Genomic DNA, 24,402 nt, shown 5'->3' with positions numbered 1-24,402 from the left:
CTTCCTGTGGTTTCATTGCATCGTGCAGCATCACCGTAAAACGTCTGAGGGGTTCCAATCAGTCCTGATGCCCGAAATACTCAAACATACAACAATGTTGTGTTCAGTAGATCACAACAAAACAAGCAGCCAACACACACGGGACATTCACAAATAATAATAACATAATAAACACTCATTCACCTGAACTTTACGTACTGATATTCTATAACTATAATTCAAGTTACGGCTGACAGACAAAACCAGTTGTTTTGGGAAATTAATTAGATATTTATATATTTATTAGGGCTGTCAATCGATTAAAAAAAATTAACTAAATAATCGCACATTTTGAAATTCATTAATCGCGATTAAAAGTTAAAAGTTCATTCTTTTTCAAGACCAAACTTCACACAGAGCTGTGTTTTCAAAGAGGTTCCTACCTCTAAAGTGCCAGTGAGGTATTTAATATTGTGGATGATAAATTGTTTCTTCAGTGAAACATTAGATTAGTAAAAAAGTATATTGAGACCCCATTGGTCCTGTCATCTTTAACATTGAACAGCAGCAGAACCAGTGGCCTTGGTAAACTGACTGACATTCAAATATCTCACGTTAACCCTCTGGAGGCTGGGCTCATTTTATACATTTTACAAACAAATTTAAATTCACCTTTTAAAGGCGTTTTCATGTGACACATACCCACGTGTTATACATCAAACATTCCAGAACAATCTCAGCTTTATTCAATGAGGCTCAGTTGTCCTGGTGCCGTGTTCTCTGCTCTCTGACTGACAGGCTGCTAATGAGCCTCACCTGTGAGGTGGGAGGTCCTTTGTGATTTACTGAGTGTTCATTGGTTGTTTTTTCCCCAAAATGTTGACAGACAAACGGATTGACCAATCACGTTGAAGGTTTCGTGTGACGAGTTCTTTCCGCGCCGCGTCACCCGACACGTCGCCCCTCCGTTCCTCTGTGTATCAGAGGGGGAGACGGGAGGAAGGAGGAGCAGGAGGAAACCCGACTGATTCATCCACGAGTTTAAACTGATTCATGCTCCTTATTTTCGCGGGAAAATAATTGTTTTAAAAACGGAAACAGTGTTAAACCGTACTGCCGCGGCTTGACAATCGGTTTGAGTGTAAAAACTTCAACGAACACCGGAAGTAAACAAAGTTGCGTTAATTGCGTTAAAATATTTTAGTGCGTTAACGCGGCCAAATTAATCGCATAGATTAACGCGTTAACGCTGACAGCCCTAATATTTATACATAATTATATAAGTATATACAAATATATATATATAATTAACTAGACCCAAGAGAAGTAAACACCCTGTAAATAAAAGTATTATTTATATGATGTAATATATATTTTGGAAGCGACACAGAAACTTCAGAGTGCATCTTTTTTTTGTTTTTTGGTTAGGTTTATTTTACAAAAGTCAAATATACAGTTGATATATATATATTTAATATTATTTAGATGCTTATAACTGAAGGATGCAGACAGAATGACAGATAAAATTAAAAAGAAGAAGCTTATGTGGTTTTCATTGGCTGTTGAGTTGGACTGGAATGTTTACAGTGCTAAGTTAACAAAACGAACAGTATTGAGAACACATTACATTCATCAACTGGACATTTAAAACAAACATATGATGGGGGGAGGGGGATGCTGAGGTACACAGGGATCTTGTTCAGGAAGTGTTAACTTGATTATTGCGACACATTGATCGATGCAACCATGACACAAAATGAAAAGCCCTATAAAAAAAAAAGGGGTAAATTGGTAGCCCTGATTTTAAATATGGCATTTCTTTTCTGGTCTTTCCGACCTTTAGGAAATCACTTCCTTCAGCCGGCGACGAGGAGTGAACATCGAGTTCTCACTCTTAATGTCTTCACGTCTTCTGTGAAGCACGGGGCACCTCTCAGATATTGCACTAAACAAAGACGTCACACCTGAGCTTTCAAAAAGGGGAAACGGTAACGGCAGCTTTCTGGCTAAGGCAGTTATTGTTCTCCCTAAAAAAAATAATATTGATGAGCAAAGAGAGGCCGAGAGTCCAGAAAAGGTTCTTGTCGCCGTTGCTTTCAGATGGAAAGGAGTGACGAGGGATTCGTTTGGACAATAAAAGGCAGGAAGACCAACCGTACGTTTGTCTTTGTTCTTGTTCCCCTCACTGGCGACACGTTTAAGAGAGCGACACAACCACATTGTCAAAATGTTCCTCTGGAAGATGAAGCGGACTTCTTGCATCACAAGAGGAGGACCGGCGGTTCGGTTCATGAGGAAATCAGGTTGTATTTAGGCATTTTTCTTCTGAAAGAAATACAGGAAACTCCAAAGAGAACGAGGGCAGAGAGCCGGGGAGTCAGAGCCGAGGGATGATGAAGGTGAATCTTCATCAGCTGCTGAGGTTGTTGTTCAAGCAAAGTTAAAGGAGGACAGAAAGACCGGCTCACGAGACCGAGAGCTGTTTGAGACGGGGGTCACGAGAAACAGCGAGACTGAAACGGGCAAATCTCAGGACGAAAAACCCACACGGACCCGCTGGTCGGTCACTATCAGAACATAAACGCTTGCTTTGGTAAAAGCTTAATTTGGGGATCTTTTTCCTTTTTTAAAATCAACTTTTGACAACAAAATTCACACCTGAGCTGACAGAAAAGTTCTATTGAAATGGTGAATAGTGTCAAATATATATATATGTATGTATATTACTTTCATCCTGTTTTTTCTCTTGGCTTCGGTAGTACAAAAGAATGCTTTGGAAAACATTTCATTTCATTGAGTTGGAGACATGGAGGTTTGCCCGTGTGACAAAAAGGAATAAAATGTAAATCCAGAGGCACTTATCACGGTCTACCTTTAAGAGGCCTTTAACGGGTTTAATTTAGCATTAAGAAACATTAAAAACCTGAAATGAAGTTTCCAGCACTTATTTCGGATGTCAAATATTGGATCAATTCCTTTTGTTGTGGTCCGTTTCCCCGCCGACGCTCTGCAGACGTCTTCCGCTTCCTGAACTCCTCGCAACACAACAAGAAAGAGAGCGAACGCATCAGAGGACGACTGACGCGCCCCTCTTCTCTCCTGAGGCCGAGTAAAGGTCACTAAAGGTCACTTTGTACCAGGTGTGAAGAATTCATACGGCAACAACAATATCCGTCCATCCATTTGAATGCAAACCATTGTTTTTGTAAAAAAATAGATCAATTATATTATTATTATTTTTTATATATATATCATAAGTATTTGTATCTTTTTTTTCCCATTGACGTTTGGGGCAGGAAGGACTTATTAATGTACTTTGGTACTTGAAATATACGAAAGACACTGACGATAATACACTTGGCGGCCACGTTGGAAAACCTGCCAGTGTGTGTGTGGGGACACAAAGCCCACACACACTGCAGGGCGTCACAACTGGACGGCCAATCAGCCGTCAGGAGACAATCGCTCCACAAACGGCTCTCACGGGGGTACAAATAAAATGTCGCCGATGAAATAATTCCGCGGTTCTTTGTTCTCTGCGACGGTTTGAAGAGTTGGAAGAAGATCACGTCTTTCAGCAACGGATCCCACTTTGAATCCTTTTGTTTGACTGTTTATTTATTTCTCTACAAAATAATCTGTGTATAGAAAGAAATACACATTGTTTTCAAAGTGCACTGAAAGCGTCGTGCACTTAAATATATAGAATATTGAGCGAGAGGAGGAATACCTAATGGAGTGTGGAGACGCGGCGTGAAGAAGAGCGTCTCTGGTTCGTGAGTTGACATAAATACGTGTGTGTGTGTGTGTGTGTTAACTCCACAACAAAGTTCTGTGTATGAAGAGTAAATGTCTTAAATATTTGAAAGGAGCGCTTGATTTAACCAACGTGCAGGCGGTGCCTTCCCATCGGTTCAGGTTAAGTGCCAAAGAAGTTGAAAACAAGCGCACCTCCTTTGAAGTCATCAGAACATCAACGTTGGTAACTCTTTGTTTGGAGGCGGCACACACACACACACACACACACAGGAATAATGACGCAATACTTGTTATAAAACTCCCAAAAATACATTCACTGTGGACACTCAGGGTGGAGGAGGTGGGGGTCTGACACTGGTAAACACACTCCCAGCACAGATGTGTGTGTGTGTGTGTGTGTGTGTATGTATGTGTGTGTGTGTGTGAACAGGACTTGTTCGCTCAAGATGAGTCTGCTGTGATCACGTTAGGATCGCTCGCTCTCTGACACTCGCATGAAGCTGTGTGTGTGTGTGTGTGTGTGTGTGTGTGTGTTGGCTGTGCTCGCCCCGGCGGGTCAGAGCAACATGTACTGGTTGTCTATCGCCCGCTTGCGGCCGCGGCCGGGCTCCAGCTCGTAGTCCGAGTCCCGCTGGGCGATGTGGGCGGCGGGGTGTCGTGGCGAGAGCGGTCGCCGCCCCATGGACTCGCTCCGGCGGAGAGGAGCGGCGGCGGACGGCGGGGGATCGGGCGCCCGGCGGTTGCCGGGCGCGGTGCCGGTGAGGCAGGAGGACCGGGCCGGGGCCCGGCTGCAGTGAGCCACGCTGGGCTCCGAGCTCCACCGGTGGAGAGAGAACGGGACGAGGAGGGCGCCGGACAGCTGGCCTGAGGTCAAGAGAGGAGAGGAGGGTCACGCGTCGTCTGAGGATCTGACCACAGAGAACTCAACCGCTCTGACTTCAAAGGACCTGGAGATCATCGTTTAGTGTCGGAATTACATCGTTTTTCATCCCGTAAAAAAAAAACTATCATCGAAAGAAAAGAAGAAAAACAATCAGGAAAGAGTTCAACTATTTATGAACATTCGTGAAACTCTGCACACGTGATGATGAAGACTACACGTGATGATGAAGACTACACAGTGATGATGAAGACTACACGTGATGATGAAGACTATACGTGATGATGAAGACTATACGTGATGATGAAGACTACACAGTGATGATGAAGACTATACATGATGATGAAGACTACACGTGATGATGAAGACTATACGTGATGATGAAGACTACACGTGATGATGAAGACTATACGTGATGATGAAGACTACACAGCGATGATGAAGACTACACAGTGATGAAGAAGACTACATAGTGATGATGAAGACTACACAGTGATGAAGAGGTCCCAGCCTCACCCTGTGACGGAGGGCAGGATCCCGCCACCACGAAGCTGGACAGCGTGACGGCTCCGGCGGCGCCGCACTCCAGCGGGATGGGGAAGAGGCGGAAGTGACCGAGCATGTCGATGACGGAGGGGAAGCGGAGGTGTTGCACACGGCACTGACCCCACTCTGTGAGCGAGAGACGCAGGTGCTGCACCAGAGAGAGAGAGGTGAGAGAGCGGAACTCCTTCCTTCCCTCCTTCGATCCTTCCTTCCTTTTCCTTCTCCTTCCTCCTTTCTTCCTCCTTCCTTCCACCCTTCTCCTTTCTTCCTACCTTGTCCTTCCTTACTCCCTTCCTTTTCTTCCTTCTCCTTCCTTCCTGCATTCTCCTTCCTTCCTTCTCATTCCTTCCTCCATTTTCCTTCCTTACTCCCTTCTCCTTCCTTTCTTACTTCCTCCATTCTCCTTCCTTCCTCCCTTCTCCTTCCTTCCTACCTTCTCCTTCCTTCCCCTACCTTCCTCCTTCTTCCTTCTTTCATTCCTTCCTTCCTCCAATCTCCTTCCTTCCTACCTTCTCCTTACTTACTCCCTTCCTCCTTCTTTCATTTCTTCCTTCCTTCCTCCCCTCTTCCTTCCTTCCTCTCTTCTCCTCCCCCTGCTGGTCAGCACTCGACCTTGTTTACCTTCTTACTTACTCATCTAACGTTGATGAAACAAGGTTGTCACCAGTGTGACATAACAAGGAGAACATTACATCATGACAATATTACATTATTTTTTACTGAATCTTTTGGTGAACCAGGACATCCAGATGTGAACTAAGTGTCCAGATGTGAACTAAGCGTCCAGATGTGAACTAAGCGTCCAGATGTGTACTTAGTGTCCAGATGTGAACTAAGCATCCAGATGTGAACTAAGCGTCCAGATGTGAACTAAGCGTCCAGATGTGAACTAAGTGTCCAGATGTGAACTAAGCGTCCAGATGTGAACTAAGTGTCCAGATGTGAACTAAGCGTCCAGATGTGAACTAAGTGTCCAGATGTGAACTAAGTGTCCAGATGTGAACTAAGCGTCCAGATGTGAACTAAGTGTCCAGATGTGAACTAAGCGTCCTGTGTGACCACCGGGCGGAGACGTACCTTTGCTTTCCCCTGGTAGTTAAAGGTGAGGACGTAGTCTCCTCTCCGCGTCTCGCTCTGCCGGACCAGGAACACGCCGTGTCCCTGCGGCCCGGCGCTCTGGACCAGGTGGGCGGCCTTCACGCGGGAAATGGGCCCGTGGAACCAGGGGTAGGAGAACAGGAAGTGGTCGGCTTTCTGGGCGACCTGCTCGGGCGGGGCGAACGTGACCGCGCCTGGTGGGATCAACAGAGGAGTCGAGCATCAAATGACCACGCGTCAGCCGTGAATATCGATAACTGCGTGTTCCCAGAGTTCATTGCTGAGCTCTGGGAACACGACGACATGACGTTTCTCTGTAGTTCAACGTTGACGTACAGGAGAGCGTTCAGGCACTTTGCAAATAAATAGTGTGGACGTAGCGGACTGTGGTTTTGAAGCCTCGAGTTCGAGATCATGGCCGTCACCATTTGGCTATTTTACACCAGCGAGCGGATACAGCTCTCCTCGTGGTAGCGACCTGTCACTCACAAGGTATCCCGCCCTGATTTATTGCTATTTGACTCGAAACGGAGGATCATTTACGAAGTGAACATGAGGCTGTATTGAAGGACACTTGAAACTAGAGATTGAGATCATAAACTCATGTTCACAATGTTTACTGAGGGAATAAATCAGAAGTAGAGTCATTTTCTTAGAGACTTCTTTTTGCATTCAGAAGAATCGCCCCCTGGTGGCCAGTAGAGGCAATGCACGTATGGGAAACCAACTATGGAAAAGTACACCAGGAAGTGTATCTGCTGTGATGAACGGTTAGACATGTCAAGTTGGAGAATCACTGACTGTTCACCTTTGTTTTCTGTCTCTGAGACCAAATGAACCTGGAGGTTTGTTTTAAAAGCACCTGAACGGTTCCTGTACTGATTTCCAGCAGAGAGGCGGTTTGAGAAAACTTTACCCGGACCACAGGGGCCCACGAGCACCTGACACCGGGAGACTTTCAGGAGGTCTTTCCTCTCCTCATCTCAACACTCACTTTGACTGCCCGACTCCGAGCTCCCTCTGTGATTGGCTGGGGAGGAGAGCGGCTCCAGATCCACACTGCCTGACCTGAAGGACAAAAACAGACTTCAGGCTACACACACATCATCATCGACAACACGCGTGTGTTATTCTCATTGTGGACCACCCGGGAGGAGAACCTCACGGTGAGTTCATTTCATTTGAACCTCCACGTGGACACCTCGCTGAGCGTGACCCTTCATATACTTAGAAGTTGTTTGTTCTGAATGCATGTCGTTGTTTTTAGTTCCTTGTTATTTTCTCTTGGGGAAAAAAAGATCTGATCTCAATGAGAATGTCTGACAAAATAAAGAATAAATATAAACATCCATAATATATGTTCACAGCCTCTATTCAGTGCTTCTTTTTGGACCCTCAGAGAACAAGTCTGTTTCTCATATTATATATGGCAGAAGGCTGAATCTATCCATTTGAGCTTCACCTTTCAACCTTTGAAGTCAAAAGCAAGATCGACTTTTCTCCCAGTATTCATTTTTTGTTGTCTCTCCACCCCCCCTCCATGAGAAAACAACAACACACACACACACAAACACAGGGTAGCATTGTGTAACATTTTGAGACAACGAGGCCACTGGTGGAGTACGAGGTGACGGAGGAACCACTGAAGTGTAAAATCCTCCTGCTTCCCCAAATGTACCTGTGGGGCAACATTTTGCCTTTTGATTTGTCAGCTGCAGAATACTGAGACTCATCAACTGGAGGAAAGGGTCTTGACGAATTTAATCGTGGTTTAGGACAGTCGTGACATCCTTCGTGTGTGTGTGTGTGTGTGTGTGTGTTGGTAGGTGAGCCGAGTAAACGTGGAGGACACACAGACAAAGACCTCAGACAGGAAGTGAGTCCAGTTCACTGCTCTTCAGTTTAAACTACTGGCTCTCACACAGCCACACACACACACACACACACACACACACACACTCTGACATACAGACAGCATGTGTGTCCATGTACACGTGTGAGATCGGGAAGGTTGAAGAAGGAAGCCTGATCAGATCCTTCTAAAAATGCTGACTTGAGTTTGCAGTGCTCTGAATAACAGGAAGACGAGTCTCCTTGTCTTTCTCCTCACTCGTGTGTGTGTGTGTGTGTGTGTGTGTGTGTGTGTGTGTGCGCGTTCTCGTTCTTCTATCTTTGTGAGAATCAGTTCACGTTTTACTCTTGCAAAGTGAGGACATTTTGCAAAGGGTGGACATTTCAGCCAGTCAGCACCGCTACACCTTCCACATCCGACCACATCTAAAAGGAAAAGTGTTTATACTCGTTCCAGACGACCCCCCCCCCCGTCCCTCCCCCGCCCCTCCCCCGCACCCACCTCCCGCACTCGAAAAGCAGCGGAGCTTTACGACGCCTCCCTCGTCTCTCTTCGGCAGGTCTGTTGTAGCCTCGACTTGACGCACACATGTTTAGTAGGAAAAGCGCAGGTGTTGCTAATAAGGACGGCTCTGTTCTTCTGAGGCGTCCCGGTGAGCCGTGACGGCGAGCCAGAGAGAAAATTATCAGGAGCCCGAAACAGAAACACCTGTGTTCTCCTGCTGTGACTTGTCACAATACCTAAAGAGAGAGAGGGGGGGAGAGAGAGAGAGAGAGAGGGGGGGAGAGGGAGAGAGAGAGAGAGAGAGAGCTATCTTTGGTCTCAAAGGACATGGCGTCGTGGTTGTGCGAGGACCGAGAGGCTCTCACTGACTCTGAAGTGGTCCTGATTGTCAAATTGCTGTCACACTTTGTTTGAAGCATCCTCTTAAGGTCAGATTTAGGATTAGGTCATTAGGTTTTTGCACTAAAAAGTTATCGCACATTTACTAAATAATTACAACCTTGTGTAATTCATGTTGACACAGCGACACCAAAACCTCCTTTTGTCATTAAAGTCTTCGGAACAGTTTTAATTTTCGGTGTTTTTTCTTTCTTTTCTGCATTGGTCAGAGTCAACGCAACAATTAACTAATTAATTAATGTCATTCCTTCATTCGCCCCGTTTGGGTCGTAATCACTCGAGTTTGGCCTTGTATTGAGGCACAGATCTCTCACCTCATTTATCCTCACACCAGCCAAGAAGGCCATATTTGGGCTGATATTAGCTGGCTGCAGATCTCGCGGTATCAGGGCGCACGTTGTTTGATAAGCAGCGAGAACATGTGCTACACAAAGGCCAAACAGGCCGTGAGAAAAGTGTGCCTCCATTGGATCGTTCAGCGACAGAACGCACTGACGACTTGATTTGCAAGACGTGCCCGTCCAGAAGGTTAAGATCTGATTGAGTATCGCTCGGGCTCCAACGTGCACACACACACACACACACACACACACGTTGTGTAATTCAATGAATGGGGCAGATGTGAAAAGAAATGAAGAGAAAATAGATACAATACTGAGTGACTGTATAAACACGGAATTTGAGAGTGAACTCTGACCTCACTTCCACACTGGATGAGTGTTCACTGTACTGACTGTCTGTGTGTGTGTGTGTGTGTGTGTGTCAGACATCTGTAGAAATAAAAAAGGTCCTGAGAGTCTCCCGAGTCTCAGACCTCGCCCACACACTTCCTTTCGCAGAGCAACACACACACACAAACACACACAAAAAACACACACGTGCACATGCAAACGCACTCCCTCCCTCACACACACACACACACACACACACACTCTGAAACACATCAAACCTATAAAAGCTTTTTTGGTCTTATCATAATGTCTAACGATAATGTTTGTGACACTTAAACGAAAAACGGAAAACTGTAGAATTCTTCGCGTCTATATTACAGTATTGAGTCTTACTTTAGATATTATATATATATATACTTAATATAGAGAGTTGTTCCAAATACTACACTGAGCAACGCGTATAAGCTTACAGCTCCTACGTTCAGTTTGATTTTGAAACTGCATTTATTGCCGTAACACGAGCCTCTCCTCTGCAGATGTTTCACCTCTCCAACGTTTTGTGTAAATATTAAGTTGACTGATGAATTTGATGAATGATTATTTCCAGGAATATTCCAAATATAACAAGACTCCTGCTGCTCCGGCATGAAGGGCTCTAAAGAAAAACGAATGCACGGACAAACTCACCGCACACACACACACACAAATGTTTGTCCACATATACAGACAAATATTCTCACTTGCATTTGCAAACACATACCTCTGCATACGTAAACACGGAGCACGCCCACAAACACGACAAACAGCCAAAGTCCAAGTGTTAAATAGTTCCACTCAGAATCTCAAGACGATGCAGGCCGCTGTGTGTGTGTGTGTGTGTGTCAGGTTGAGTTATGTTATTGATTACATGAGTTGGGCTCAGACTCAAATGTATGCTGAGAAATGAAGAAGAAGCAAGTGTACCGGTTTAACCCCGTTTAGGGTTTTGAAATGAGTTTTCACTTCAGCCTCACACGAGGAGTTGGATCACATTTCAACATCTGTGAAGCAGACAGACGTTCAAAGAGTTTCTCACCTGTTGCTGATACATTCTCTTAGCTCTGTGGTCCAGGAGCTGACCTGCTGGTCATTGTCCGTCTCAAATATCAGACTACCTCGATTAACCTGCAGAGACAAAGACGCGTTCAGATGTACCGTCACGCCTCATGTGGAAGCCACGCTGTGCAGATGTGAGAAAGGGCCTCTTCTCTACTGCTTCTCACATGCTGACTGAGCACATTCAGGCAGCGGCCCGCCTCCTGTAAGCGTTGACGCTCATTCTGATGATAAATAAAAGCTCTGGAAACACTCGGGGAGAGCGACTCCTCGATACCGTCGCACAGATGACAGTTGCTGCGATATTAAAGCTCTGAATGTCAAATGCAGCTCCTTCAGGATAAAGTAATCTAGTCCGGTTCACAAGAGGGCCCTTTGTCGTGCGAAGGTCGTTACGCGGCCGCTATTTCTCGTACTGATAATTTCGAGGTTTTTCGGTTCCACGAAGAAAGTTGGAAAAATCACCAGAGCAACAAATCCCAAAATGTTAGCCTACTCCAGCGCAGGTTAATTCAGTCTAGCTGGATAAGATGGCCACGCCCCCTGAAGGAAATGGAGCTCACTTCCTCATTGATGAAGCAGCGATATCAGTTATATTTGAGTTTTATAGGGAGAGAGTTCTTATCACGTCAGGATGACTTCCTGTAGAGCGCTATCCATTCTGCCCACAAGGAATCATTTATTTACAGAGCTTCTGGAGCACATAGGCGATGCAGAACATCAGGAAAGCCGCTGTATGGAGTGTTGAGTCATTAAACCGACTGCCATCAGGCACATTTAAAGAAATATAATCGGATTGATTGGGTTGATGAGGGACTTAATATATTATCCGATACATTTTCCCAAACCCTTGTGCTGCGTTCACACCAAACACGTTGAGAGTAGATTCATGAAAACACGAGAATGGATTTTCATCAAGTTATTCAGTGTAGTTGCGGGTGAAAGTTACCGAGCTGTGTGAGCCTACGGGTGATGTTGTGTATAACTTTATATATGATATTGTTATGAACCCAAACACGAGGGTGTTTGATGCTCCGACGCTTGTGGGAGTTCCACAACAAGTATAAAGTAGAAATAGTGTTTATTTCTCCCATGGTGTATAGCTGCTTCCATGGAGATAAGCCACGCCCCCTCTACAGCACATAGGAAGTGAATGAATTTCATGACAGCGGTGTCAGATGTTCATGATTATGGTCTGGAATTCCTCATATGCGTTCACGATCATCTCCTGCTCGTCAGCGGAGATACAAAGAGGCTCCTCCTTTTAGTTTATTTGACTTTGTGCCGTTATAAAATCATGGTTTCGGTGATCGACGCTTCCCCCTTTTGAAGTTGGAATCATCCCGAGGACTGACGCCTGGTTCAAACCAACGAGATAGTTTGAGGGCGGATCAGCCTTTAAGAAACCGAGAGCCGGATGTCAATCAATCTCAAAAATGTAAGCGGCATAATAGGACATTTGATCGACTTTGTTGAGCCACGTACGAGAAATAATGGCCCAGGTTGAATTCATGTTTGTAACACCGGATCGCAATGCAAAACAACAACAACAACAAAGACACATCAGTGTTTTTCGATAGACTTTGGGGACACGGGGGTCGATGGTGACTGCGGATGGACAGCAGAGAACGGGATCGGTGGCGTGAGAAGTTTCTGTGCATGTTTCGGTCCGTTGTAAACACACATCTTGTGACGGCCATCTACGAGAGGCGAGGCTCGCATCCTTGAAACCAACAACGGTCTGAATGAAGGCTGCTGGCGAGTTTTGTTGTGAAATAATACGACGCGACGATCGTCCCCGTTTCCTCTTCCTCTTCGCGGAGGATCGAGGGTTTGAGGACACGAGCGAGCGTGGACGTAAACGACGCAGCGGGCCGAGCCTGCGAGCTACGACTGTAGCCCTCCGTTTGGATCGGAGTCTTACAACCGTTCAGCTGAAAACCTCGTACACACCTTTAAAACAAATGTGTTTAAGTTGTCGGGCATCTCCAGCCGGTTGCAGCGACGGACTTCTTGGATGTCCGAGCAATGAGTCGTCAGCTTGGGACCGGAGGCCTGAAATACACGAGAAAGACACAGCGGCTGTCAGACGGGGCAGGCGGCACTCTGAGTGAGTGTTCAGGGGGCTCCTGAACACAATTATGATCTCTTTCACTGTTACATTGTTAACTAGAATGGGCACTCGGTAGAGCGCATACCTACGCATACCACAAGATTGGGCATTGAATTATGAACATTTTGGCATTAGTTGCATGCCAATTGGATAAAAATTGACCGTGCTATGGTAAAAAGAAGATTTTGACCTTTTCATGACCTTGACATTGACCTTTGACCCGATCGATCCCAAAATCTAATCAAATGGTCCCCGGATAATAACCAATCATCCCACCAAATTTCATGCGATTCGGTTTAATACTTTTTGAGTTATGCGAGGAACACGCATACAAATGAATAAATAAATACACGCCGATGAAAACATAACCTTCCGCATTTTCAATGCGAAGGTAATAAGTGCATTCTCTGTACTGTGTATGCATGTGTGAGGCTGCTGCAGCCACCGACGCCTCCCTTAGTGGGAGAGAAAGGCAGTGAATTATGAGGAAGAGGAGTATGATGGTCTCAAGGTCTTCCACCAGAACACACTACGCAATTGAAGAATTAGATACTCTGAGCTTCCTGGTGGCTGTTTGACCCCGGGGCACCAATGACCTCCGGACACCGTGACTCTGAGTCAGGCTCGCGATCGTTTCCTGCACGTTAACAGCCAACAGACCGTCAGCGGCCGTCTTTTAGAGACTCTTTCCACAGGTGAGAGAACTTCGCTTCGAACCCGGAAAAACTCAGATGACGGGTGGTGCGGTGTGCACATCCACGGCTGCACAACAACAAACACGCTCACGCTCAGACTAATCTCACGGCACATTTAAAGCGGTGTGCCTTTACTCAAACCAGCGGTAAAAGAACCGGCGGAATAAACACACGCACACGGATGGATGGCTGGGTCGGCCATGTGTGCGGGCTGTGGCGTGTCGGGTCAGAGGTCTCTTCTGAAATCAAGTCTGGTTGACAGACGCTAAAAAATAAAATATGCGTGACGATGAGAGCCAGCAACTCTTATTTAGGGGTTTATAACTATTGTGTGTGTGTTAGATGTGTGTGTTACTAACTGTTGCAGATCCACTTAAAATGTAGTTTGTTCAACTAATATGCACAAAAATAAAATCAGTATGTGACCTTTGATCGGCCAGTTTTTTTTTTTTTTTTAACCACAATATTTGTACTTTGCCATGATGAGACTACGATGATGATTATTTTAAGCCAGCTCAGGAGGGAGTCCCTTCAAATTAATTGAATTAATTGAAGTGCACTTGTGGGAATAAGTGGAAGAAAAGGGATGAAGAGCAGGAGAAATAGCAGGGAGGACGGATTCCAGGGCTTTTGTGCACTGGATGAGTCTGAGTCTATGTCACAGTGTGTGAGCCTGAGGAATGTCTGTGATAATCACACACACACACACACACACACACACACACACACACACACACACACACACACACACACACACACACACACACACACACACACACACACACACACACACACACACACACACACACACACACACACACACACACACACACACACACACACACACACACACACACACACACACACCTCAGTTTTTAAGGGCTGTGAATGAACACCCCCACACTAAACTCCACATGCACATTGTTTTAACCACAGTGAATAACAGTATCAATAAAAAGCGGCGTGACACAGAGATGAGAGGGGTGTGACTCATTGAGAGGGATCTTAATCACTGAAGAAGGAACTGACTCAAAGTTACACTCTAACCAAAATTGCGGCCAAAGCTGAATTTGAGTCCAGGATGCTCAGAAATATTTTGCTTCTTCTTTCTAAATTCTGGTTAAAACTTCATGTCTCACATGTCCAGGAAAAGACCAGAGGCCTCACACGCAGAAGATGAACAACATGCGTGTTGATGCTAATGAACGAGTGACATTCTCAAACCAATGTGGGAAATTAATAAATTACATCAAGTTAAGGTTCATAGGTTTATGAAAAACCTAGGTTAATTAAATAGTTGATCAGACATTGAAATTGGCATAATTCAAAAAATACAAAATATTCTCTTATATCAACTTTCTAAAATGTGAGCGGTTGCTGCTTTTACCATTTTATATCATATTAAAATTAATGAAGAAGAAGAAGAAGAAGAAGAAGAAGAAGAAGAAGAAGAAGAAGAAATGTCTGACTGGTTGAGTATTACACGGATTTCTGTGAATCAACTTTATCAGGCGAGTTCGAGCTCACAGCTCATTTCCTCTAACTGCAAGTATTCTGTAATACTTCCTAGAGACAGACAGACACACACACACACACACACAAACCAGGTCTTGCCCTTTTTCTTCCTTTTCTGCATATAAACCTTCCACTATATGTCCTAGCAAAACCGAGCAATGCGGGAAAAAATTAGTTAATTAACTGTGCAAAAAGTGCGCTGTAGAAAAACCGCCACAAGGAGATTAAATTAATACAAAATGTACTAAAGTCTGTGAAAAAGCACAAAAGATAAGCAAAACCAGAACAAAGACGCACAACGACCACAGAGAGGCGCCAAAGGGAACAACGTCAGAGTCACTAAACGACCATGAAGACCTGCAACCAGACCCCAAACAACCCCAAAATAACCATAAACAACCCCAAACAACCCTAAAAAATAAAAATAAAAACCAAACACTAAAAAAACCCAAACGACCCTAAACAACCCCAAAACAACCCTAAACAACCCCAAAACAACCTTAAACAACCCAAAACAACCCCAAACAACCCCAAAACAACCCCGAACAACCCACAGTGGCAATGCGACCGCAAGAGAAGCAGAAAGAATTACAGAAAGACGCAAAGTGCATGCTAACGAATAAAAAGCAGAGAGAATCAGAATGAGAGACAGATCGACCCCAAAAGGATCCAAAACCACCACGAAGAGACTGAACACCTTCACAGTCAATGGGTCTGGCTCCTGTGGGGGTCCAGGGGCCCCACTGTCCTCTAATCTGTCAACAGCTTTGGGCTTTTTGCAGTAAAATTAGCTATTACTATTTATTGATATTATTTCCCATTAGAATGTCTAATCGTTGTTTATTTGTATGTGATATCCACTTATTTCCCTGAATAACCGATGTCATAACATATTGCCAAGAACCTGGGTTTGAAATGTGAGGCAGACGCCTTCATTATCACAAAGGGACTCCAGGGTGTTGAAGAATGACTCTTCTGGTGTGCAGGTGTGAGCCGACAGTTGTTTTTGTTGAGGAGCTGTGGACTGTAACTTTATCCGTTACTAACGAGACGGACAAACACCACCGCTAATGAGCCGTGATGACGAACACACTCAGCAGGAGGCCGGGGGTCACATGACATCTATTCTTCTGTCCATCCTGGAGAGGGATCCTCCTCTGTTGCTCTCCTGAACGTTTCTTTCCTTTTTTTCCCCGTGAAAGAGTTTTTTCCATTTCTTGGGAGTTTGTCCTGAGCCGATGCGAGGTCAAAGGTCAGGGATGTCGTATGTGTACAGATTGTAAAGCCCTCTGAGGCTAATTTGTGATAATGGGCGATACAAAATAAACTGAATTGAATTGAACTACTACACCCCCTCGTTGAAGACAAAAGCACTGCTCAAAGCTTCAAGCGTTTACACGATAACGTATTAATGTAATACAACAATTCAACATGTGTCGTCTCCTTCGGGAGGGAAAACAATTCAATAAATCAATGACATCATGTTTAAATGTCTCAGCGCATTATTGACGGTTGAAAAGCTGCGAGTGCGAGGCTACATTGTTGTCGAGATGGATTTCCCACTCAGGAGAACGAGAGGGAGTGCAAAGCAGATGAAATATTCATCCTGCGTTTTCCACTCTTCTGGTGTCACGGCTCTGCTGGGCTGTCAACGTGCAACGGATCCCATTTATCGTAATTTCTTTAAACCGACCACAGTGACGACAATGTTCCAAATGTTCCAAAGTGTCGACGACCTCTTTTCACTTGGAACACGTGAGGTACTGAAAAAGGCTGCAAGGTTTGTAGAAGATAAGTTAGATTTGGTGATCCATCTTTTGAATTCCCGAAACTCTTTAGCTGGCCTTGAGATGGATCATGCGTTTTCCTCATCAGTTTGTGAACAAATGGGAATAAAGTCAAATCAGCCGGTCATCGTCCAAAACTTTGGGATCGCTGAATTTTTGCCAAACTTGAAGAATGCGAAATTAGTTTCTGTGGTTTCGCGATGTGGCTGCACAACATAGGGACAGACGTTACTCCACCGACTAATACAAATACTGCATTTGCATTCATGCTTTATATCATTGGAGATGAAATATCTTTCGCCTGTTTTTATCAAACCCTTTGGTAAATTATAATCTGCATTTCTCGCAGTGTTGTTGACATTTTAAATACTGAATAATTTTCTATTTATTTAAAAATGAAATCAACAGGCCGACCCGTAATGGAAGTGGCAGCACTGTTTTCTTGGCAACTGAAACATCATGTGTAACATAAACTGATGTGGTCTGTCCCAGTCATGTGACCCTGCAACGACTTCTCAGTTTTCACTGCTGGCTCTTTTCAGATTGAGTCAACTTTCCCTGTTTCAACTTCACACACACAGAGAAGACTGACATCATGAATATGAAACGCAGAACTGCAGCGATATGAAACTCAGAGCTGCAGTGATATGAAACAGAGCTGCAGCGATATGAAACAGAGCTGCAGCGATATGAAACACAGAGCTGCAGCGATATGAAACACAGAGCTGCAGTGATATAAAACATAGAGCTGCAGCGATATGAAACTCAGAGATGCAGCGATATGAAACTCAGAGCTGCAGCGATATGAAACATAGAGCTGCAGCGATATGAAACTCAGAGATGCAGCGATATGAAACTCAGAGCTGCAGCGATATGAAACAGAGCTGCAGCGATATGAAACAGAGCTGCAGTGATATGAAACTCAGAGCTGCAGCGATATGAAACATAGAGCTGCAGCGATATGAAACAGAGCTGCAGCGATATGAAACATAGAGCTGCAGCGATATGAAACAGAGCTGCAGCGATATGAAACACAGAGCTGCAGCAATATGAAACATAGAGCTGCAGCGATATGAAACACAGAGCTGCAGCAATATGAAACATAGAGCTGCAGCGATATGAAACAGAGCTGCAGCAATATGAAACATAGAGCTGCAGCGATATGAAACAGAGCTGCAGCGATATGAAACACAGAGCTGCAGCGATATTAAACACAGAGCTGCAGCAATATGAAACACAGAGCTGCAGCGATATGAAACAGAGCTGCAGCGATATGAAACAGAGCTGCAGCGATATGAAACAGAGCTGCAGCAATATGAAACATAGAGCTGCAGCGATATGAAACACAGAGCTGCAGCGATATGAAACATAGAGCTGCAGTGATATGAAGCATAGAGCTGCAGCCGTGCTCTACAGTGACATGTTGTCTTCACATTACATTTACTGTCAGTTTAATGTCTCTGTTGTTCCCGTTTCCCCAATTTATTTTAACTACATGTTACACTGCAGCATTGCTCCTTCATATGTATTATGTTGTGTGTATAACAGATGTATACAGCAATGTTTTTTGACATTTAAAAAATAAAAAACACAAGTCTATTATGTTAATAATGAGCGCGTTTTTTTTACTTGACAAATTGCTTCAAATACATTTTAAAACAAAAATAAAAGAAACACATGAGGACTCAACTAATAAATTTTAGGCACTAACCAAAAAAGGAACTGCTTCTCACACATTCACACACACACACACACACACAAACACTCCGGTGACACACAGGATGTTTGGAGTCCAAAACGATCTTCCCAGGGTCCCTTTCTCAAGGCCGTCGCCGCGGCAACTGACTGACACTCAACATTCCACTATCCCTCCGAGGGTCAGCAGAGCCAATGCTGTCAGGGGTCTGTGTGTGTGTGTGTGTGTGTGTGTGTGTGTGTGTGTGTGCATGTGCGCTGGACTGATCTTACAACTCTGTGGGGTTAACGAACTGGTCTCAGGAGAGATTTTTGAAAGTGTGTATGCACAATTATGCTGCACACGAGAACACACACACACACACACACACACACACACTTTAAAGCACCACCCATCAGGCAAAGGAGACCTTGACCGACACATCTGTCTGTGCTTCCCCTGGTTTCGGGTTGTGATCAATTCAATTCAGTTTATTTGAATAGCCCAATTTCACAAATTAGTCTCGGAGTGCTTTACAATCTGTACACATAGACATCCCTGCCCCAAAACCTCGCATCGGATCAGGAAAAACTCCCAAATAACCCACTGATCACTGATGCGTTTCAAATTTTTTTATCCAAAAACTATTACAACACAATAATAAACCACTAGTCAAGTTTCCATTCACATTCAGCACATCATGGAACCAAGTTCACAGGCAACTAAAATGGTTGTTCCCTCTATCACTGTTCGATGAATATCAGGAGTTGGTTCAGGTGGCGGTAATTCTCCAGTTGGAACCGGCTCAAACCAGCGTCGACTGACGAGAAGAAGAAATTAAAAGCGCGCAAGTCTAACCTCAAAGGAACAGAAAGCAGAAATGAGAGGTGGAGATGGAATCCATGGTCCTTTAATGTCTTCACATGAGGAAGGTGATGGTTTGCAGATCTTACTTTGTTATAACTCGGTCGCGTCATGAGGAGATGTCCTCGCATGACCTGACCATCTCAAAGCTCTTCGTGGCTCCTGTATTCACCTTTGATATGTTTGTAAAGAGAAATGTCTCAAAGTGTTTATACACTAGCTGAAGTGTGATCTGTAGCAGCTGGCATTGTGTTCACCCTTCTAATCCACTGCCAGACTCCACCACCTGTTGTTTGTGTCACACAGATCAACACTCCTGAGGCCCCCACACACACACACACAGATCAGCACTCCTGAGCCCCCCCCCCCCACACACACACACAGATCAGCACTCCTGAGCCCCGTCCCCCCCACACACACACAGATCAGCACTCCTGAGGCCCCCCCATCCATAGATTATCTGATCCCAGCGCATCACTGTTTTTGTTCCATGATAGGGAGGTTTAACTTTTCTTATTTTCCAATAATGTAACAATCAATCGGATGTAATCTAAGTTGGTGGCGAACACACACACAGAAACAATCGGCCTCGATCGAAGGAATGGATCGACAGTTGGTTTGTTCACGTGCCGATATTGAGTCGATTGTCACTAAACTGACCGCCAGAACTAAGATGTGTTTTAAAAACAAAAAAACTCTGGAATCGGCGCCCCGCTGTGAGACGTCTCTGGTGCAGCAGCTGAGCTCGTGGCTGAACCCCGGTGATCAGATCGGTAGATCGCTCCGACCCCGTGAACCACACACGATAAACAAACAGCGCACGTCCTCCGACAGGAAAACAGACACCAACAGTAATAGTGCAGTAAAGGATAGTTCAGTGATTTTTTTTGGGTCTCTTTTGATTTGGAAAGTAGAATTTGACTCAGAAAGCAGATAAAAAACATAACAAAAACAAGAAAAAGAGTTAAAGGCCCCACAGAAGAATATTTAATTTTATTCCCTGTGGCCTTTAAAGGATTGTTGGCTCAAGATTACGTCGACAGATTTCAGCTGTGATCATAAAACCCCCAAATAAAGCATGAACTTTTCTCTTTTTACTTTAAAAATTAAAAATACATTTTCAGTCATAATGTGTAATTTTGTATTGTAATGTAAGAAATCTTTACTGATTTTGAGTACGTGTACTTAGGTGGAGTACAAGCAACCAAGAGATCAGATCAAAATCACAATCAGCTCGAACTGTGGCATCATGGAGGATGTGGGACACACACACAGACAAACACACACACGCACACACTTGTGGGGTTACAGACGCTGATAGAGATGAGTGGGTTCTAGGAAACCTGTCAGAAGCAGCCTTCAATGACGAATAAATGTGTCAGTTCATTGTGCTGCCCTGCTTTCCTCAGAAACATTGATGCACACGCACAATATGCAGAAGTTAAGACGACGCACACAGAATTCACAGAACCAAGAGCAGTTACCACTAAACTAATTAATTGTGGTTTTTGTGCATAGGAAAAAACTAATCAGCAAGAAGACAAAACGGGGGAGAGGAGTAACATGTCAGCCTAATTTGGACAAACTTTATTTTCTTTTAGTATTTTGTGGTACATTCGGAGACCATTCAGACATCGTCTGACTCCGTTCGGTATCGTTGCACAACGGTATTATTTTTCTATGTGCTGAAAGACACTCCTGAACTCCCTCATGCAGATCGTTTTGGATATTTTCAGATCTTGGATTTGAGACGTTCACCACGGAAACTTTCGTCACCGCTCAAATATTTAATTTGGCGCTTTTCAAAGAACAGGAAGAAAAAAAATGACTGAGCAGCAATATCTCCTTCCAGAAAATATGTTATCAGAAATGCAAGATAATCTGCAGACCTGTGAACAGTTTTCATTGGAACTACTTTCGATTGAACATGTGAGCGTTTAAAGAAACTGCTGATAATGCTCTTGAGGTCTTTGAATTATCTCGCGTAACCAAGAAAAATGCACGTATTTGCCTCGAGTGTGTATCCTCTGATACGAACATCAGGATGTCACGAGGTTAGAGTCATAAACGATTAGATTTCTGGCCAGATTGATTATTTTTCCAATCTTTGCTTCTAAAGTACAAACCTCCGTCCGATCCAAGATAAACAATCACAGGAACCACAGCCGTCCTGATGACTCGACCCCGCACAGAAGCCAATGAGAAGCTAAGCACCGGACCGGCTTCCTGAGAAACGGAGGATGGATCCCGTGTGTGTCTGGATGAGCAACAACGTGCACACACACACACACACACACACACATGGAATTACGCACATGTGCAGCTGAGTTTATGAATATTTTTTCACCTGACTCACAAAAGTATTTGTTTTTAATGAATATAAATGAGTGATGGAGCCATGCAACGACTTCTTGAATAAATAATGATAAATAATAATGTAGGGGCCCTGGCAGAACGTTGTTGCGTCATCATTTAGTGTGGCTATTTGAAAAATCCACGTCTGTTGTGAAACATCAGTCCGAATTCAACAACTTTGCACAGAAGTCCCTCGTCAGTGGGTAGAAGAGGTTTCCCTCGTGTGCTGCTCATCCACAAGCGTTCAGCTTGAAATGCGTCAGCTATGGGTGTGTGTTTGTGTGTTTGTGTGTTGTGAGTGATTCCTAAACTAACTCTTACTTTCACCCACAGAGGAATCACAAGAGACATCCTATATGACTTCAGACCAAAACAGATATTTGATTACTGGCTTGTTTCTTCTATAAATGAATAACATGAGCAAACACAGTTTTGAAAATGCACAATCATTTTGATAATTAATCAAACAAGGTTTTTTTTTTTACAGGTTGTCAAATGAGATGATTGTATTGGTTAAAAAAATCAAACGATATTCGTATGTTCTCAAGAGTAAATGATTGTTCAGAAAGCTATAAATTAATAGATAGTGAACATATTCAGCCGCCTAGGATATTTCTATTTCCCGTTAGTGGCTGATAGTACCTGCTGATGCATTGGTCTCTCAAACTCTAGAAATACAAATATAGATCTGCCGTGGACTTCCATTGCCCTCCTCCACCCTTGTGCCACACCATGTGCACCCTATAACTAGAGTCCCTGACTCCACTGAGCCAGAGAGGTTAATACAGGGCAGGAGATCTGGCCCAGATTACATTTTCCACACAAGAGGCGGAGCCAAGCGGGACTCGCCAGAGCAAACTCCAAATGTTTATAACGCAGTATCAAAAGTCAGTGTTTGCTTAGTGAGGAGCTTCAGCCACAATTGACAAATCATCTCCGCTGGCAACCGGATGAAGAAAAACATAAAAAAAGAGAGAGGGACGGATAATGAGTAGACGCTAGTTGTGTTTGGCCCTGTAATGGAAACCAGGCTAAAGACTTGCCTAGAGAGAGTTTAGGGGGGGGGGGGGCTCAGTAGGATTGGAGATGTGACTCAGAATAAAGGATTGAGTAGAAAAGGAGAGCAGAGATGTGGAAATGTTCACACAGGGTTTCTGTACATTTTACAGCCTTTTGATAACACAAAAAACTAAATGTAATATTATTTCCACAGCCCATAATGCTCAAAGTGTGACTGAACCAACAGATAGTGTTAAAAAAGGTATATCAGGGCTAAGACTGTAGATTATTTCCCACTCTCCATTAATCAAACTGCCCAACTGAAAAATAAAACGATTAATCAATTCTCAATATAGTTGCTGGTTAATTGAGAAATAAAGTCCACTCGACTGAATATTATCCTCATGTGTTTCAGGACTTCCCACCTGGATAAGTGGCAGACAATTGATGGAAAGTATTTTTAATTTGGGCTTAAACTGTACTCTTTTATTATCGGTGCCTAATAAACTAACACAATGGTTTCTGTACTTTCTGCAATGGAGCATCTTAAAGTCGACAAAGAGCCACGAGTTGAACTCCGTGAGCGACACGCGTCGACATGACTACAAACACGCTTTGATACTGAAGAGCAAAAAGAGCAACTTAATCGTACTGCAATTACAGCCAACACGCCATGGCCCAATGCTGCCTGGTAACATATACATGTGTTTGGAGGTGTGTGTGTGTGTGTGGTGGTGGGGGGGGGGGAATTGATGAAAAAGAAGAACAGAGGCCAAGAGAAAGCTGTTGGATGAGGGTGTTGCACAGCTTTGCTTTGGAGGCTTTCCACAGGCAACTCAGCAAGGTCATGTGCACTGGCACTGTGATTGTAGGTCAGACACACACACAAACACACACACATGCAAACATGTACACACACACACACACATGCAACCCCCACCCTCCACACACACACACACACACACACACACACACACAAAATAGAGTCCAACAGAGATGTTATGACAGGGGGAAGAATTCACACACATTTCAGATGCATGAATGATTAAATACTATAACTCATGAGTGGGGGGGGGGGGGCACTGAGTATTGAAGTGAAGTAGTGGAAGTATTCTTTGATGCCGGCAGAGACGGCACGACGAGCACAAAAGACGCAGAACTAGAAAGCAAGACGGAGAGATCTGACAAACATCTTGACCACATGACTCTAACCACGCCACTTCCTTGAGATGTTGCTGTAGATTTTTGAAACGCTGAAAGACACACACACACATGCGGCAAAACTAATTCTGAATTCAAATAAATATATACTAAAGTGACAAATGAGGTGAAAAGCTGCCATTTGTAGTAACCGGTGCCCCCCCCCCCCCTAACCCTGTGGACTTTGATGTGCGCCACATCTTGGCTTAACTTCAATCATTGCAATCATTTGTCTTCCGTATACTTTTTTCTTCTTTTTACATGAGCAAGCATGTTTCCCCTCCTGGTACCAAGTACACGGGACCCACTCATTCCCATCTAGTTCCAAGGGCGGCACGCTATGCGACAATAACGACATTATTCTTCAACATATTCCTTGAATGTGTTGATGTAACTCTGTATTGCTGTTTATCTGG

The 24,402-nt window shown here is 44.2% G+C and overlaps 1 protein-coding gene across 2 annotated transcripts in view; it reads right to left on the bottom strand.

Annotated features, from left to right (window-relative positions):
- Positions 1-1,352: 1,352 nt before the first annotated feature.
- sh2b3 (SH2B adaptor protein 3) overlaps positions 1,353-24,402 on the bottom strand; it is a 49,799-nt gene continuing 26,749 nt past the window's right edge. For both annotated transcript variants that reach the window (XM_056418012.1, XM_056418013.1), the window contains exons 3-8: positions 12,737-12,838; positions 10,764-10,852; positions 7,257-7,330; positions 6,242-6,456; positions 5,135-5,312; positions 1,353-4,602 (exon numbers count right to left, since the gene is read on the bottom strand). In XM_056418012.1, the coding sequence (XP_056273987.1) occupies positions 4,295-4,602; positions 5,135-5,312; positions 6,242-6,456; positions 7,257-7,330; positions 10,764-10,852; positions 12,737-12,838 (966 nt within the window). In that variant the 3' untranslated portion in view covers positions 1,353-4,294. The remainder of the gene's footprint in view (positions 4,603-5,134; positions 5,313-6,241; positions 6,457-7,256; positions 7,331-10,763; positions 10,853-12,736; positions 12,839-24,402) is intronic.

Source organism: Pseudoliparis swirei, chromosome 7 (assembly GCF_029220125.1).
Source record: "Pseudoliparis swirei isolate HS2019 ecotype Mariana Trench chromosome 7, NWPU_hadal_v1, whole genome shotgun sequence".
NCBI lineage: Eukaryota > Metazoa > Chordata > Actinopteri > Perciformes > Liparidae > Pseudoliparis > Pseudoliparis swirei.
This window is presented reverse-complemented; position numbering and strand designations above follow the sequence as displayed.